A 15,134-nucleotide genomic window follows, 5' to 3' on the forward strand; every position below is an offset into this window, starting at 1 on the left:
TTGAAACTTTATAAATTTGCGGCTGTTAGGAAATTCCAGGCTACACCTGCCTTCAAGATTGGTGATGGTATGGCTTTCTTCAAAAAATATTCGCCTCAAAACTCCTTGTATGAAGCTAGCTCCTCGGTTCATTGGTCCTTATACCATTTCCAAAGTCATTAATCCAGTATGTGTTAAATTGTCTCTACCAGCTGCCCTTCAGATTTCTAATTCCTTATACATTTCGTTGTTGAAACCGCTGATCATCAACCGGTTTTCTTCTACTTGTATTCCTTCTACTGTGCCCAAGGTTCATCTAGATCAAGAGTTTGAAGTTAAGCAGATCTTGGACTCAAGATTCTGTAAAGGAGGATTGAAGTATTTGGTGGACTGGTAAGGCTTCAGTCCTGAAGAGCTTTCCCGGATCCGCGCTATGGATGTTCATGCTCCGATACTTGTTTGGAATTTTCACAAGAGATTTCCGTTGAAGCCGAATCCAAGGTGTGCGGTGCCCACCTTTAAAGGTGTCACACGACGTACTGTCACACGACGGTCATTCAGCTTCCATAACCAAAGACTGACACGCTCACCTGTTCCTCACTGATTCAGGCTTCAGCTGCTGGTGTCCTAACTTTGGTTCTGTGCATGCGCGGACCTTATCCTTTATGTCCTCTAAAAGCTTTCTATTGGATAATCAGTCTGGTTCCAAACTTTAAAAGACACTTCCCCCTTCTCCTCAGTGCCTGTTGATCAAGTTACCTGCCTGGTTAGACTTACCGTCTGGTCTCCTGTGTGTTCTACCTTGGATCCTCAGCGCCTACCTGTCTTCGCTGTGCCGCTGGCTGAACTGCTCAAGCTGCACCTGTCTCCGCAATACCACTGGCTGAACTGTTCACGCTGCAACTGTCACCGCTGTGCCGCTGGCTGAACTGCTCATGCTGCACCTGTCTCCACTATACCGTTGGCTGAACTACTCACGCTACACTTGTCTCTGCTGTGTAGCTGGCTGAATTGCTTACACTTCATCTGTCATCACTGTGCCACTGGCAAGAGAGCTCACTTTCCACTTGTCTCCATTGTGCCACTGGTCAAAGAGCTTACGCTCCATCTGTCTCCAATGTGCTGCTGGCTAAAGAACTCACACATCATCTGTCTCCACTGTGCCGCTGGCTAAAGAGCTTTCGCTCCACCTGTCTCCATTGTGCTGCCGGCTAAAGAACTCACACCTCATCTGTCCCCATTGTGCCACTGGCTGAACAGTTTACGCTCCACTTGTCTCCACTGTGCCGCTGGCAGAAGAGATTACGTTTCTTCTGTCTCCACTGTAACGCTGGCTGAAGAGCTCACGCTCTACCTGTCTCTACTGTGCCGCTGGCTTAAGAGCTTACGCTCCATCTGACTCCATTATTCTGTTGGCTTCTGGCCTTGTGTTCCTGCCTCCCTACAGCATCTAATTCTACTCACTCCCCTATAGGGTCTCGCCTGTCACTCCTGGTAAGGGCCGCGACCTGCGGACGGATTCAGCTAAGTCCAAACCAACTTGCGGTGGTCCCCGGTGAAAACCATCCGTTCGCTAGACTCAGCGCCTTACTGGGAGTAGTGCCAAGTTGGGCAGACCTAAGAATCCAGTTTACCAAACCGTAACAGTATGTAAATGCTGTGTAAATTGTTAAAGTGTATCTGAGAGCTCTTCTCTCCCTCATTGATGTTTTATATGTTGTGTATTGTCTTTGATCAATTATGTTTAGAGACAATATTCAGATAGTGCCGCTGTGGCAACTCTAAATAAACATTACCAAAGCCCAAACTTTTCTATCAGGTCTTATCCAGGGATGAAATAAAACGTAAGGGTGCGCTGACTTGATTGGTTAAATTTCATTAAATAAAAATGCAAGTTAATAACACAATAAAACATTGTCACTTATATACTCAGTCTACCGGTATACAACAGCTGCCTAGATGTATAAAGAACAATGTCTCCAAAGAACAATGTAATGTGGAGCAAACTTATTGACTGCAGTACATCAGTACATCACTCCGGGACTTTATATGTATATACACGAGAGTACTTTATTATAGCAGATATGTTACAGATACACAACATTTCATACACAATAAAACTCCCCACTATCCTCTGCTGACGATTCTTATGCATCCATGATTAAACATTCCACAAATAATGAGAAACTCCAATATCACCTACCTCTCTCAGGTGTTACCACTAACCTCCTGTACTGATGACACATGTAGGAAGTCACCAATCAGCAACCACCATAAGAACCTGCTCGGTGTACTCCTCAGTGCCTGAGTGTCAACATTGATACTCCCGCTCCAGAACTATACTAGGAAGTATAGCAGCTATTCATGTTTCTTCAACTCCAGTGACCAGTCTCCCGCCATCAGCTCACTCATACCCACATTTCCATCTGCTGTGTTTTTGGTCCTCATGCAGCTAAGTACTGCTGCTTTCACAGAGGGAACCAACTACACTGGGCCACGACCTGGATCCTCACTAGGCAAGGTCCATATTCTCTTGCAGGGATCCCTGGTAAAGTCAGGGGGGGGCATATTTTACAATGACCACATTTTTTACACAATAATTTTCATTCCCAATCACAATGATAAGGAATGAAAGATTGCGACCATTTATGAAAAGTGTTCTGGCGGGACAGCAGTCCCAATAAACGACTGTTCCTGTTACAACACAAGTGTACCCATCTCCTGTCTCCTCTATGGTCACTATCACAAAGCGGCCACTTTGAGATAGTAACCAGAGGGGAGAGCAGATAAGATGCGGTGAGGGATCCGAGGATCCATCTACCACAATGCTCACCCCAAAGGTTTCTGAAAAGCTTTGATTCCCGGAACTTGCTAAATCACGCAAAATAACTGACCCTATAGAAACCTAGGGGGACTGCATTTGTGTTCAAAAACAGTGGATAAGAAAGCAGCAGATATCGCCGATATCTACTGCAATACTTTAATTTAAATAGATGAGATACTTAAAATTGTGGTGGTCCCTCAAAAATGGTAGTTTTCAGGGGATCAGGAGCTTGTTAATTAGGCCCCTTAGACTATGCACCAGTGTATTTGTTTGTGCCTGCTAGTTACTGTGTGTGTGTGTGTGTGTGTGTGTGTGTATGTATGTGTGTGTGTGTGTGTGTGTGTGTGTGTGTGTGTATGTGTGTGTGTGTCTGTGTGTATGTCTGTGTGTGTGTGTGTGTGTGTATGTGTGTGTGTGTCTGTGTGTATGTCTGTGTGTGTGTGTGTGTATATGTGTGTGTGTGTATGTCTGTGTGTGTCTGTGTGTGTGTGTGTGTGTGTGTGTGTATTCCGCTATACTTGCTGTCTATCCCAGTTCTACAGGGTCGCAGCGATACACTCCGTTGTATCCATTTGTTTACTGCATTAACAGTGCCAACACCTCCATATATCTCGTTACTCACTATGTCCTGTTCAACCAGGGCTAACACCCCCGTGTACCTTATTGCTCGCTACACATACATTCATCACTGCTTCTGTCATACACCACAAACATGTGATTTAGAAAATTTGTGGTTTTTTTTTAGAACCAACACTGCAGTCACCGTGGAGCTGGTACAGATGTATAAATGTAGCTTTATTACCTGAGAACCAGTTCCTATATTACTGTCTCACTTCTGCCAGAGTCAGATCTCAGTAGAGCACAGAGAAGTATAAACCATGGCTGACATCGCCTATGCCGAAATGAGTTTTACAAAGAAAGCTGAGAAACCAGACAATGCCAGCTGCGTAGCTCAAGTAGGTGAGAAGTTTAATATATATATATTTTATTATATTAATGTATAAAATATATTTACTCACTGAATCCTCTAAATTCCTTTATGGAACACTCTGAAAAGGAATCATAGAACAGGTGGACGTAGGACGAACTGAAAAAAATTTCTTTATTAGTGTTCCCAACCTACCTTTCCTTCCCTTACTCGGCACAGTCCCTGTAAAAATACCCTACACACCACAGAACACAGTCTGCACATCACCTGTACAATAATTTCTAGACTCTGGATGATAACTCACACCATAGAGCCGTACTGCCCACACCATAGACATAAAACACAACTTCTGGATAGATAATTGGACCCAGCACCAATCATACTGAGGTGTGTGGGACACATAACATATAGGTTCACAGACATGATGACCCCCCCAGCTGACTAACAGACTGTCCTGACCAGACAGCGAGGGCATGAACGACCCTACCAAAGACTGGAGAGAGACAATTTCCCTGCTCTCATTATGAAGCCACGACTTGGACAAGCTTATCAGCCACCACTGGATGATATCTGTAAACGTCAGGATCAGTGCGTTTATCACTTACATAGCTTAAAGCAATGACAGGAGCTCTGAGAATGGAAGAGTCGTTCTTCAGTGCTCAGAAGAGAAAAAAAATCCCTTACGTGGTGGTAACCTCTAGGAAACCATGATGAAAAGACCCTTCCCCAGCCTTACAGATGGCCAAGATTGGACCAGTTACTACTTCATACTGGGGGCACTGTCCTTGGAATATTCTCCTCTGCATTTCGGGTGGACTTTGACAGGTTTTGCCAGTGGAAATTGGCTTTAAATGTTCCGGACCAGAAATCCCCAATAATTTCTGCTATTCCTAGAATTCTCTTAATATACCCAACCAATTATTATAACCCAATTGTTGCTGCTATAATCCCAGCTCTAGTTATAGATGATAAATTCCATTGACTGCTCATTTCTATTAGTAAGTAATTCAACATTCACATTTGCTTTAATGTTTTATACATAGATATTCTTCCATAATGATTCATTGTCACATTTAGCTGACAATTGCCCCTAATTTTAAGGGACAGTCTCATGTTATAATGATTTGTCCTTGGAAAATGTTATCTCTGGAGTTGTCCTTATTTTTTAATAGTGACCAATTTCACAATATAATTCCCTTTAATCTGTGTGTTAGAGGCATTGTTCTGAATTATTGTTTTCTGAGCTTAATGGTAATATTTCTTGAAGAGATTTATGTAAAATGCTAAAATACTTTTTAAGAAAGGTCATTAAACGGCATCATGGGACAGTAGTGCTGCGAGCTCCACCTAGATAGCGCCATCACCCGATCATCGGCAAACTGTCTGTGTAACTATGTATCACATAACCTTACAAGTAGCTGCAGTGATAAATCTGTAACAAATAATAATTGAGGTGAGAGAGAAAGAAGAAGAGACATAGGGGGGAGTCAATTGGCCGCGTTAACGTAAAAAGTAACACGACCTGTGCACTATTACTGCTATTACTGTAGTTTCAACGCTGGGTTAATATTACCATAATAAAGGTAATACGTTTAGCGTGGCGGTACTTCGGGGGGAATTAAATTCCCCCCATAAAGTTACACGGCAGGATGAACTGTGTCCACACCAAGGCAGAGTTGTCACCTGTCCCCAATTTACAGGACCGTCCCATTGACCTCTTTGTCTGCTCCCTCTCAGCTGTCCTTACCTCTCCTCAGTTCCCTGCTCTGTCTCCAATCTTTCTACTTTTCTCTCTGTGCCCCGTTCACTGCTCTCAACTCCCTCTTGATAGACAGAATAAGGATTAGTAGAGCATATTTTTCTTATTAGTATATTATGAAAATTAATGTCTTAATTTTAATACAAATGTAATCTGTGCACTGGTTGTAACTCCGGGCTGTTCAGTGAGATATACTGGATGTAGTTACTTTCAGCAGAATATTCTTAACCAAGCTAAATGGACAGAAATTCCAGTGAGGTCCCACAATGGATCCGTAGCACCGTACATAGAGCTTGGGATAACAGTACAGGGTTACAATACATGGCATACAGGGTAGTACAAAAACAAAGTGCAGTAAACGCAAAGTGCAATAAATATAGACAAAGCGTAATATGTATAAACAAGTACTAATATAGCAGAGAGAAGTGAACAGGGCAAGGAGGTAAAAGTGAATTCCAATGTACGGATGGGAAGGAGAGAGGTGGGGAGTGAATAAAGGGATGCTCTTGTGCCCAGCAGAGTTGGCAACACTTACAGGATCAGGGTGGAGATGGAGAAGAGAAAAAATGGGGGCAGGAGTCAAATGATGAAAATTGAACAAGGGCGGAGGGTTAAGGGCAAAGGGAAATGAGTAGAAGGACACAAGGAAAGAGGGCCCTGCTCAATGGAGCTTACAATCTTATGGTGAGAGGGGGACTGACAGGAGACACACAGTGGTAAGAGGGGGTGAAGGACGAGAACACTGAGGGGACAGGAGCACAGGAGTAAGAAGGAGGGGAGTGGTATAAAGAGGTTAGTTACAATGAGAGAAGAGGGTTAGAGGAGGGCAGGGTTAGGCGGAGGTGTGTTTTGTCCATGTCACAAAGCATCTCTGTCGTTGCCTGATACTGTGTGTTTAGATAAAAAGAACATGGTCCTTTTCTGTTACCTTCAGGCTATTCCAAACCAGATATTTATGCAAACCACACCCCCAATTGAAACAACACATTGCTAATTTGTGACAAAGCCCATGCCACTTCCACATATGTCCGCCTCTTTCAGAAAAACTGAGGTATGAATATTCAAAGCCTAAGACTAAAAAATACACATATCCAGGTTCACCCTTGAGGTAGACGATTATCCGAGGCAGAACCATAGTGGGTACATGGGTGAGACTGCTTTGGGGCCTTGTGGTGATGGGGGCCTGGCAATATTGGGTTATCTTCTCCTCTGAGGTCCCTTACTACCCCATCCACCTCCCTCCCAGAGACCCCACTCTGTCCTAAAAACAGCAGAGGATGCATCTCCTGAGCAGGCACTGACCTGGCACATGTGCAGTGGGATCATGTGCTGGACTGTGTATTCTCTGCAGGGGCCCAGATAAAAGAATAGGGGCCTTGTGAGGCTATAGGGGCATCACAGTGCCCCTAGTCAATTATAAGCATAAGGTGATTAGTATCCTTATTCCATCTACTGCTCCCCACCCTCAGCAGCTATGTAGTGAGGGGGTAACATGTAGGACAAGTTTATAATTATTGAGTTCTTACATCACAACTCACTGATTATAAAGTTATTTTACACAGAAATGTACATATTTTATACTGTCTAATATATAAACATCTTACACACATGACTGCGTAGCTTCGATTCCTCTACTCCTCCACACAATAACCGAACATGTAACACTCACACTGAACTGATACTGCAGAACACGGATGCGGATTGGACACTGGGTTCTTTAATAATAGAAATGGAGAAGCAGTTAGTTAAAGTAATATTTCATACCTATAATAACCCGCTTCCCTAATCTTACTTTAACTACAGAATAACAATGTCATAAATTCATAGCTGTCCAAATATGTAATAGCTCCCGGGGTCACTGACTAACTTCATCTGCTGCCCCTCATCTGTCTTATGGAACCAGCCATCCAGCTACAGTACTCTCAACGGGACCCTTTCCTTGGGGGTACCTCTACAATAGCACCAGGCACCCTTTACTGTGAAGGGGTACACCGGCTTAACCGAAGATCCCCTGGGACCCACCCTTCTAGCTTAATATGACATACAACTCAGTAACAGGAAAATTAACTGAACAACAAGATAATCCAAGTTGTACAGTGTGTGTGTAGGGACATTGCTGATAATGTTTATGGGGTACAGCTGGTATAAAGGGACTGAGTCATTAAGGAAAGTAAACCAAAGAAATTAGTAACTTTTCTCCTGGACAAACGATGTTACAATACAAGAGGTGCAAATGAGTTTATTATTTTGCACATAAGATAAATACTGGCTGTTATTTAATGTAGCACATAAATACTTGATAGCTTTATTTTTAGACTGACATTTAAAGTTGATCTAGGACATTATCTACCCCAACTATAAATCTGCCATTACATTTTAAATTTACTTCCCCCTCCAATGCAACATGGTTTTGCCAAGGTGCAAAGTTACTCATTTTGTTTGCTTTATGTTCCTTAATGAATCTGACCACTGAGGGCAACGTGCGTTTATTTTCAAATGTGCGTAACTGGGCTCTGTGCGTTCCTGAACTCAGCAGGGAATGGATCTGAAGATTCGTGTGCTGAGAATTCAGGTGTAAATGATCTCTGCTCTACTACAGGAGACGCTGCAGAATACGTCCAATACCCGAGGAATATAAATTATCAAAAGAATATACAGAAAAAAATAAATAAATATAGAATTAATGTTACCTGTTAATAATATAGGAATTAGTGATTAATCAGTTAAAAAAGGGGGAATTTATTTTTTCCCCATGAAATCCATTTATTAGGATGTTCTTAACGTCTACTGAACATTTATACAGTTACTCCTGATTGCAGACACATGTTATAACATGTATACGGGACTGTCATCACTCAGGACTTAGTCCAGCCCTGTAGCTGGAGCAGGAGGTAGGGCAGAAAAACAAGTAACTGTGAGATGCCCAAAGCTTGATTTGGACACTGCTTTGTGCGCTTGAGTTTGGCACGAACTTACTGTACATTGACTACAGGCAAACTCGGAGAGGCAGATTCTTGATGAATCAGGTCCTACTGGTATAATGTCGGGGAGACACTGCTGGTATAATGTTTGTGGGGTACAGTTGTGTAATGTGGGGAGACACTGCTGGTATAATGTTTGTGGGGTGCAGTTGTGTAATGTGGGGAGACACTGCTGGTATAATGTTTGTGGGGTACAGTTGTGTAATGTGGGGAGACACTGCTGGTATAATGTTTGTGGGGTACAGTTGTGTAATGTCGGGGAGACACTGCTGGTATAATTTTTGTGGGGTACAGTTGTGTAATATGGGGAGACACTGCTGGTATAATGTTTGTGGGGTACAGTTGTGTAATGTGGGGAGACACTGCTGGTATAATGTTTGTGCGGTACAGTTGGTATAATGTTTGTGGGGTAAGGTTGTGTAATGTCGGGGAGACACTGCTGGTATAATGTTTGTGGGGTACAGTTGTGTAATGTCAGGGAGACACTGCTGGTATAATGTTTGTGGGGTACAGTTGGTATAATGTTTGTGGGGTACAGTTGTGTAATGTCGGGGAGACACTGCTGGTATAATGTTTGTGGGGTACAGTTGTGTAATGTCAGGGAGACACTGCTGGTATAATGTTTGTGGGGTACAGTTGGTATAATGTTTGTGGGGTACAGTTGTGTAATGTTGGGGAGACACTGCTGGTATAATGTTTGTGGGGTACAGTTGTGTAATGTCAGGGAGACACTGCTGGTATAATGTTTGTGGAGTACAGTTGGTATAATGTTTGTGGGGTACAGTTGTGTAATGTCAGGGAGACACTGCTGGTATAATGTTTGTGGGGTACAGTTGGTATAATGTTTGTGGGGTACAGTTGTGTAATGTCGGGGAGACACTGCTGGTATAATGTTTGTGGGGTACAGTTGTGTAATGTCAGGGAGACACTGCTGGTATAATGTTTGTGGGGTACAGTTGGTATAATGTTTGTGGGGTACAGTTGTGTAATGTCGGGGAGACACTGCTGGTATAATGTTTGTGGGGTACAGTTGTGTAATGTCGGGGAGACACTGCTGGCATAATGTTTGTGGGGTACAGTTGTGTAATGTCAGGGAGACACTGCTGGTATAATGTTTGTGGGGTACAGTTGGTATAATGTTTGTGGGGTACAGTTGTGTAATGTTGGGGAGACACTGCTGGTATAATGTTTGTGGGGTACAGTTGGTATAATGTCTGGGAGTTACTGCTGGTATAATGTTTGTGGGGTACAGTTGTGTAATGTGGGGGAGACATTGCTGGTATAATGTTTGTGGGGTACAGTTGGTATAATGTTTGTGGGGTACAGTTGTGTAATGTCGGGGAGACATTGCTGGTATAATGTTTGTGGGGTACAGTTGTGTAATGTGGGGGAGACATTGCTGGTATAATGTTTGTGGGGTACAGTTGGTATAATGTTTGTGGGGTACAGTTGTGTAATGTGGGGGAGACACTGCTGGTATAATGTTTGTGGGGTACAGTTGTGTAATGTGGGGGAGACACTGCTGGTATAATGTATGCGGGGTACAGTTGTGTAATGTGGGGGAGACACTGCTGGTATAATGTTTGTGGGGTACAGTTGTGTAATGTCAGGGAGACACTGCTGGTATAATGTTTGTGGGGTACAGTTGGTATAATGTTTGTGGGGTACAGTTGTGTAATGTCAGGGAGACACTGCTGGTATAATGTTTGTGGGGTACAGTTGGTATAATGTTTGTGGGGTACAGTTGTGTAATGTCGGGGAGACACTGCTGGTATAATGTTTGTGGGGTACAGTTGTGTAATGTCAGGGAGACACTGCTGGTATAATGTTTGTGGGGTACAGTTGGTATAATGTTTGTGGGGTACAGTTGTGTAATGTCGGGGAGACACTGCTGGTATAATGTTTGTGGGGTACAGTTGTGTAATGTCGGGGAGACACTGCTGGCATAATGTTTGTGGGGTACAGTTGTGTAATGTCAGGGAGACACTGCTGGTATAATGTTTGTGGGGTACAGTTGGTATAATGTTTGTGGGGTACAGTTGTGTAATGTTGGGGAGACACTGCTGGTATAATGTTTGTGGGGTACAGTTGGTATAATGTCTGGGAGTTACTGCTGGTATAATGTTTGTGGGGTACAGTTGTGTAATGTGGGGGAGACATTGCTGGTATAATGTTTGTGGGGTACAGTTGGTATAATGTTTGTGGGGTACAGTTGTGTAATGTCGGGGAGACATTGCTGGTATAATGTTTGTGGGGTACAGTTGTGTAATGTGGGGGAGACATTGCTGGTATAATGTTTGTGGGGTACAGTTGGTATAATGTTTGTGGGGTACAGTTGTGTAATGTGGGGGAGACACTGCTGGTATAATGTTTGTGGGGTACAGTTGTGTAATGTGGGGGAGACACTGCTGGTATAATGTATGCGGGGTACAGTTGTGTAATGTGGGGGAGACACTGCTGGTATAATGTTTGTGGGGTACAGTTGTGTAATGTGGGGGAGACACTGCTGGTATAATGTTTGTGGGGTACAGTTGTGTAATGTGGGGGAGACACTGCTGGTATAATGTTTGCTGTGTGTAGAGGACATGCAGGTAGTATTGTTACATGATGGAGTTATTAATACTCTTAGTGCCCCATGTTACATGTCGATGAGATTTTGAGTACATCAGTCAGTACAGCTGTCAGTCAACTTTGCTCTTTTACTTCAGTCTTTCCACAGATTTTATTATTGCTTTTATTATTTTAGAAATAAATTCTATAGTCCTAAATTGACAAAAGATACCGAGAGACAGCTGTGAGCAGGCAAAGAGACATTCAGAGATGCAGAGAGAGAACAGGAGAGAGAACGAGAGAGAGAGTTATTGGGGATATTATTACACCACTTTCATTAAATCAGTCCACAATGTCAGAGTAATAACCGACTGTCTGATGTCTGCACTGTGAGTAAACCAGTACAGCTGTCACTCACCTCTGCTCTGTTATTCCAGTCTCTGCAGAGTGAAGACATCACAGTTACATATGCGGCTGTTGGGAAAACAACAGGAAAGAAGAAAGGAAAATCTACCAAGAAACAGGAAGGTGGAGTCTGTTATTATGTCACATAATTACATTGTAAATGTTGTTGAAGCTCCTTCACCCCGTCAGACCCTCCCCAACTCTCTTCTCTGTCACATATCTGATCCACCTTGACCCCATATTTAATCTTTAGCAGAGTGTCCAGTGATGTCTCCAGTTATTCTGCTGTCTGTGGTAGCAACTGAAACAACGACCTACTTATCCCTTAATTATACTATTATGAACCTTTATATACAAGCCTCATGCATTTACAATACTAGAACCCACTGATGTACACTGCTACAGCAGTATAATTAGGATTTTGAAGATCTTCATTGCATACAGTTTCCTGTCCCCAACAAACCTGGTTCCCCCCAAACCTGATTCGTAAAACAGCTGCCTGATTATGCCTTGATAGAAATCCCCCCGTCCAGAACATTTACTGTAATTATAATTTAATGACTGTGTTCTCACTTTACTGTTATGGTTAATAACCACTCAACCAATCATAAGCAGCCAGAGTGGGAAAAGCATTTGATTGGCCGAGCGGCTATTGATCATCCCAGTCAGCTGAAGACACAGTCATTGGGCTCTGAATAGATCACTTCTCATCTTATTATAGGTTTTATATTTTATTGACTTTGGAGTTCAGGAAAGGAGAATTCCAATGGTACTACAGAGAGAACGAAATTTGTATTTTTAAAGTGGCAAAATAGGGGTCTTTTGTTTATTCTTGAAGTGTGAGTGTTATGTATTTACCCTGTCACGTTGAAATTCTCCTAAAGACACCGAGATACCTCTCCCGTAAACAGGAAGGTGTTATACTCACTGTCTAACGCATATCTCGGACAAAGAAATTATGAACAAAGGTTCAAATTAGAAGGACAAATTAGCACTCCTTATGTTTATTAAAATATAACTTTTATTAATTACTGATTAATAATAATATCCTCCCGGAAGACAAGGTGAAATATTTAAAAAATAACTACCAAATACACACATACACACGTGTAATAAAAACAAAGACACCAACTGATAGGGATCTGTTATGTAAAGGATTAATCATATGAATACAGAGAATTATCTGTGTGTATCCTTGCAGTGAACTTTACCATGTACAGGTAAGTAGTGGTTGATAGGAACACAGGGTGATCAATAGAGTGAATGCAAACCGTGTCTCCTATGATGTAAATACTGTAAATCTTCTAATAACCACTATGACTGTTATTGCAGGCAAATAGCGGAGAGGAGTGTATGTTCTCCGTTGATATAATAGGGGGAAACCCCTAGCTAAAGATAGCGTTGACCTTCTTTATAATAATTACAGTATGGGACTAATATGGCTGGTTCTGGGTCAATGAGGATGTAAGACACTGCACATTATACATCTGTGCTGATGTATCAAAAAACTCATATGGTTTAAGTGGTTTGTGAACTTGTCAACTATGATGAATGCAGTTTACTCAATTGTAAATAGAAGCTCTGTTGTACCGAGCGATATGAATTACATCAGAGTAGAGTGGATTGAGAAGTACTAATCACATTATATCAATTAGCAGGAAAAGTCAAGCTGTTTAAAACAGACAGACTGATTGCTGATTTAGAAGTTAATCCTGCACGTTGATTAAATACAAGGAAAAACTTTTTGCATTGTGTAATGCTGATTATAACATAGTTTAGCTATGATAAATATCAAAAGCTATTTACACCAAGATTGATAGATGGTGTCTAAAACTACTGTAGAAAAACCACCCTAACAGAGTGCTGGTTCTAAAATAGACCCTATAGAATAAAAGCCATCTCACTGATTTGCCATAAATGAGGGGATAAAGACAAACTAGTGTGGCTAATAATGGAATGAGTATTGTCCGTAATGTAGGCGGACTTGGGTAAAACCTCCATAAAGGAGAATGTTCTCCGCAGCCAGACTCAATTTATCTATATGAATTATACCCCATGTAATATTATGATCTCATATGTGACTGATCTACAATAAACGAAGATAGACAAGTGTAACTGGTAGCGTAATGAACGTTGTCCCTAGTATCAGCGGACTTATGTATAGCCTCCGTGGAGGGCAGTGTTCACCGCAGTCAGACTTGTTATAACTAAATAAGTGAGCTCCCATAAGGTATAAAGATCTCGTGGTAAACTATATCTATGCCTGCTGTTTATTGGTAACGGCTGCTACATCCCTATTACAATTGGTGTTGGCGCCAAATAACGCTGGCCCCTTTATCCTGTTATATATTGCATGTGGCTGTTTCTTTTCAATCCCTGTGCAGAGCATTTTCCCCCCCCCTTGCTTACTCTAACGCATATCTCCCAACATTCCTATGTGTGGAATAGGGATGAGCATATGGTGGGAATGTGATCGCATCATGAGAGGACATGGTCATATCACACTGGTGCTTTAGTTACACGCTCTGGTGGTGGACTGGTGCCTCCCAATCACTAGACCACCCAGCCCTCTTCCTTTCCCTGAAGATGCTCTTGCACAGCTACATTCACCCATAACAAGTGTGTGCGGCACCCACTCACCACTCCCTGCTCTCAGGTGAGGTTCCCTCGTTGAGTGAGGTTCGTGGCTGTGGTTATATTTACCTCTGTTCCTCTTCCTCTAGATACTCCCTCCTCTATCACTCACCCCTTTGGCTCCTCTCCCTGTGTACTTCGGTTATGGTATCTCTGTATTATCTGCTGCTCTGCTGATTATCTTCTGTTCCGTCACTGGTCCTGGTGCTGACTGTTCTTCCCTCTATTAATGCTAATCCCTTATCTCCTCTTACTGTGACGCCAAAGCTCAGAGTCTTGGACTGACCCTCTAGACCCAGCCCAGCTGTGGTCTGTACCATTAGCAGAAAACATTCCCTTAGATTGTAATGTGCTCATCAGTTCTAGGTTGCTGATCCGGCTGCTCAGAGGCATCTATGACAAGTGAGCAGAGGAAGAGGGGGATCATGGTGTCTGCGCCAACCAATCATCACTCTTCCCTTACTCCATCTCAAGCTGTTCTTTGGTATTTTTCTAATCTCTCTTATCTAAGTCCAGCACCCATTATTCTCCTGTTCTTACTTCAATGATTTAGTACTTATCTTTGCCTGTACTCCCCTCTGTCCCCTCTGATGATCTCTTACCCCATTACTCACCCACTTACTGTCTCTCATTTGCTCCCTTCTCTCTCCTAATACTGCTCCTTCTTGTTCTACATTCCCTACTGCTCTTTTCTGTTGTTTCCCATCTGTGACTGGGCTGGGGGGCAGGGGGGCATCTGCTCCCCCGGGCTGGTTCCATAGTGGGCTACCTTGGGGTGGGTCACTGGGCCATCTGCATTTTTTTTCCTTTAAAATTATCCTAATAGGCTGCTTAGTCAAGTCTTGTCCCCCAGGGTAAAATTTGCCAGCCCTCCCCTGGATATGATTTACACACATTCTCCTAAACAGAGCCATGTATGAATGTACTTGAATGGACCGGTAGATACATACTCAGTGAAATTACACAGTTTTTATATAACAGTTGTACCACGAAAGAAATTTGAGAGTTGAATGAAAATATTGGATAGATATCTAAAGTTAAGATATTGGTTATGATAAAAGTTTGTATCATGCT

General features: G+C 42.6%; 1 protein-coding gene across 1 annotated transcript in view; it reads left to right on the forward strand.

The window, feature by feature from the left end:
* The first annotated feature begins 3,577 nt into the window (after positions 1–3,577).
* LOC142102618 (uncharacterized) overlaps positions 3,578–15,134 on the forward strand; it is a 48,192-nt gene continuing 36,635 nt past the window's right edge. The window contains exons 1-2 of the mRNA XM_075187348.1: positions 3,578–3,759; positions 11,459–11,549. Of these exons, the coding sequence (XP_075043449.1) occupies positions 3,682–3,759; positions 11,459–11,549 (169 nt within the window). The 5' untranslated portion in view covers positions 3,578–3,681. The remainder of the gene's footprint in view (positions 3,760–11,458; positions 11,550–15,134) is intronic.

Source organism: Mixophyes fleayi, chromosome 1, assembly GCF_038048845.1.
Source record: "Mixophyes fleayi isolate aMixFle1 chromosome 1, aMixFle1.hap1, whole genome shotgun sequence".
NCBI classification, from domain to species: Eukaryota; Metazoa; Chordata; class Amphibia; order Anura; family Limnodynastidae; genus Mixophyes; species Mixophyes fleayi.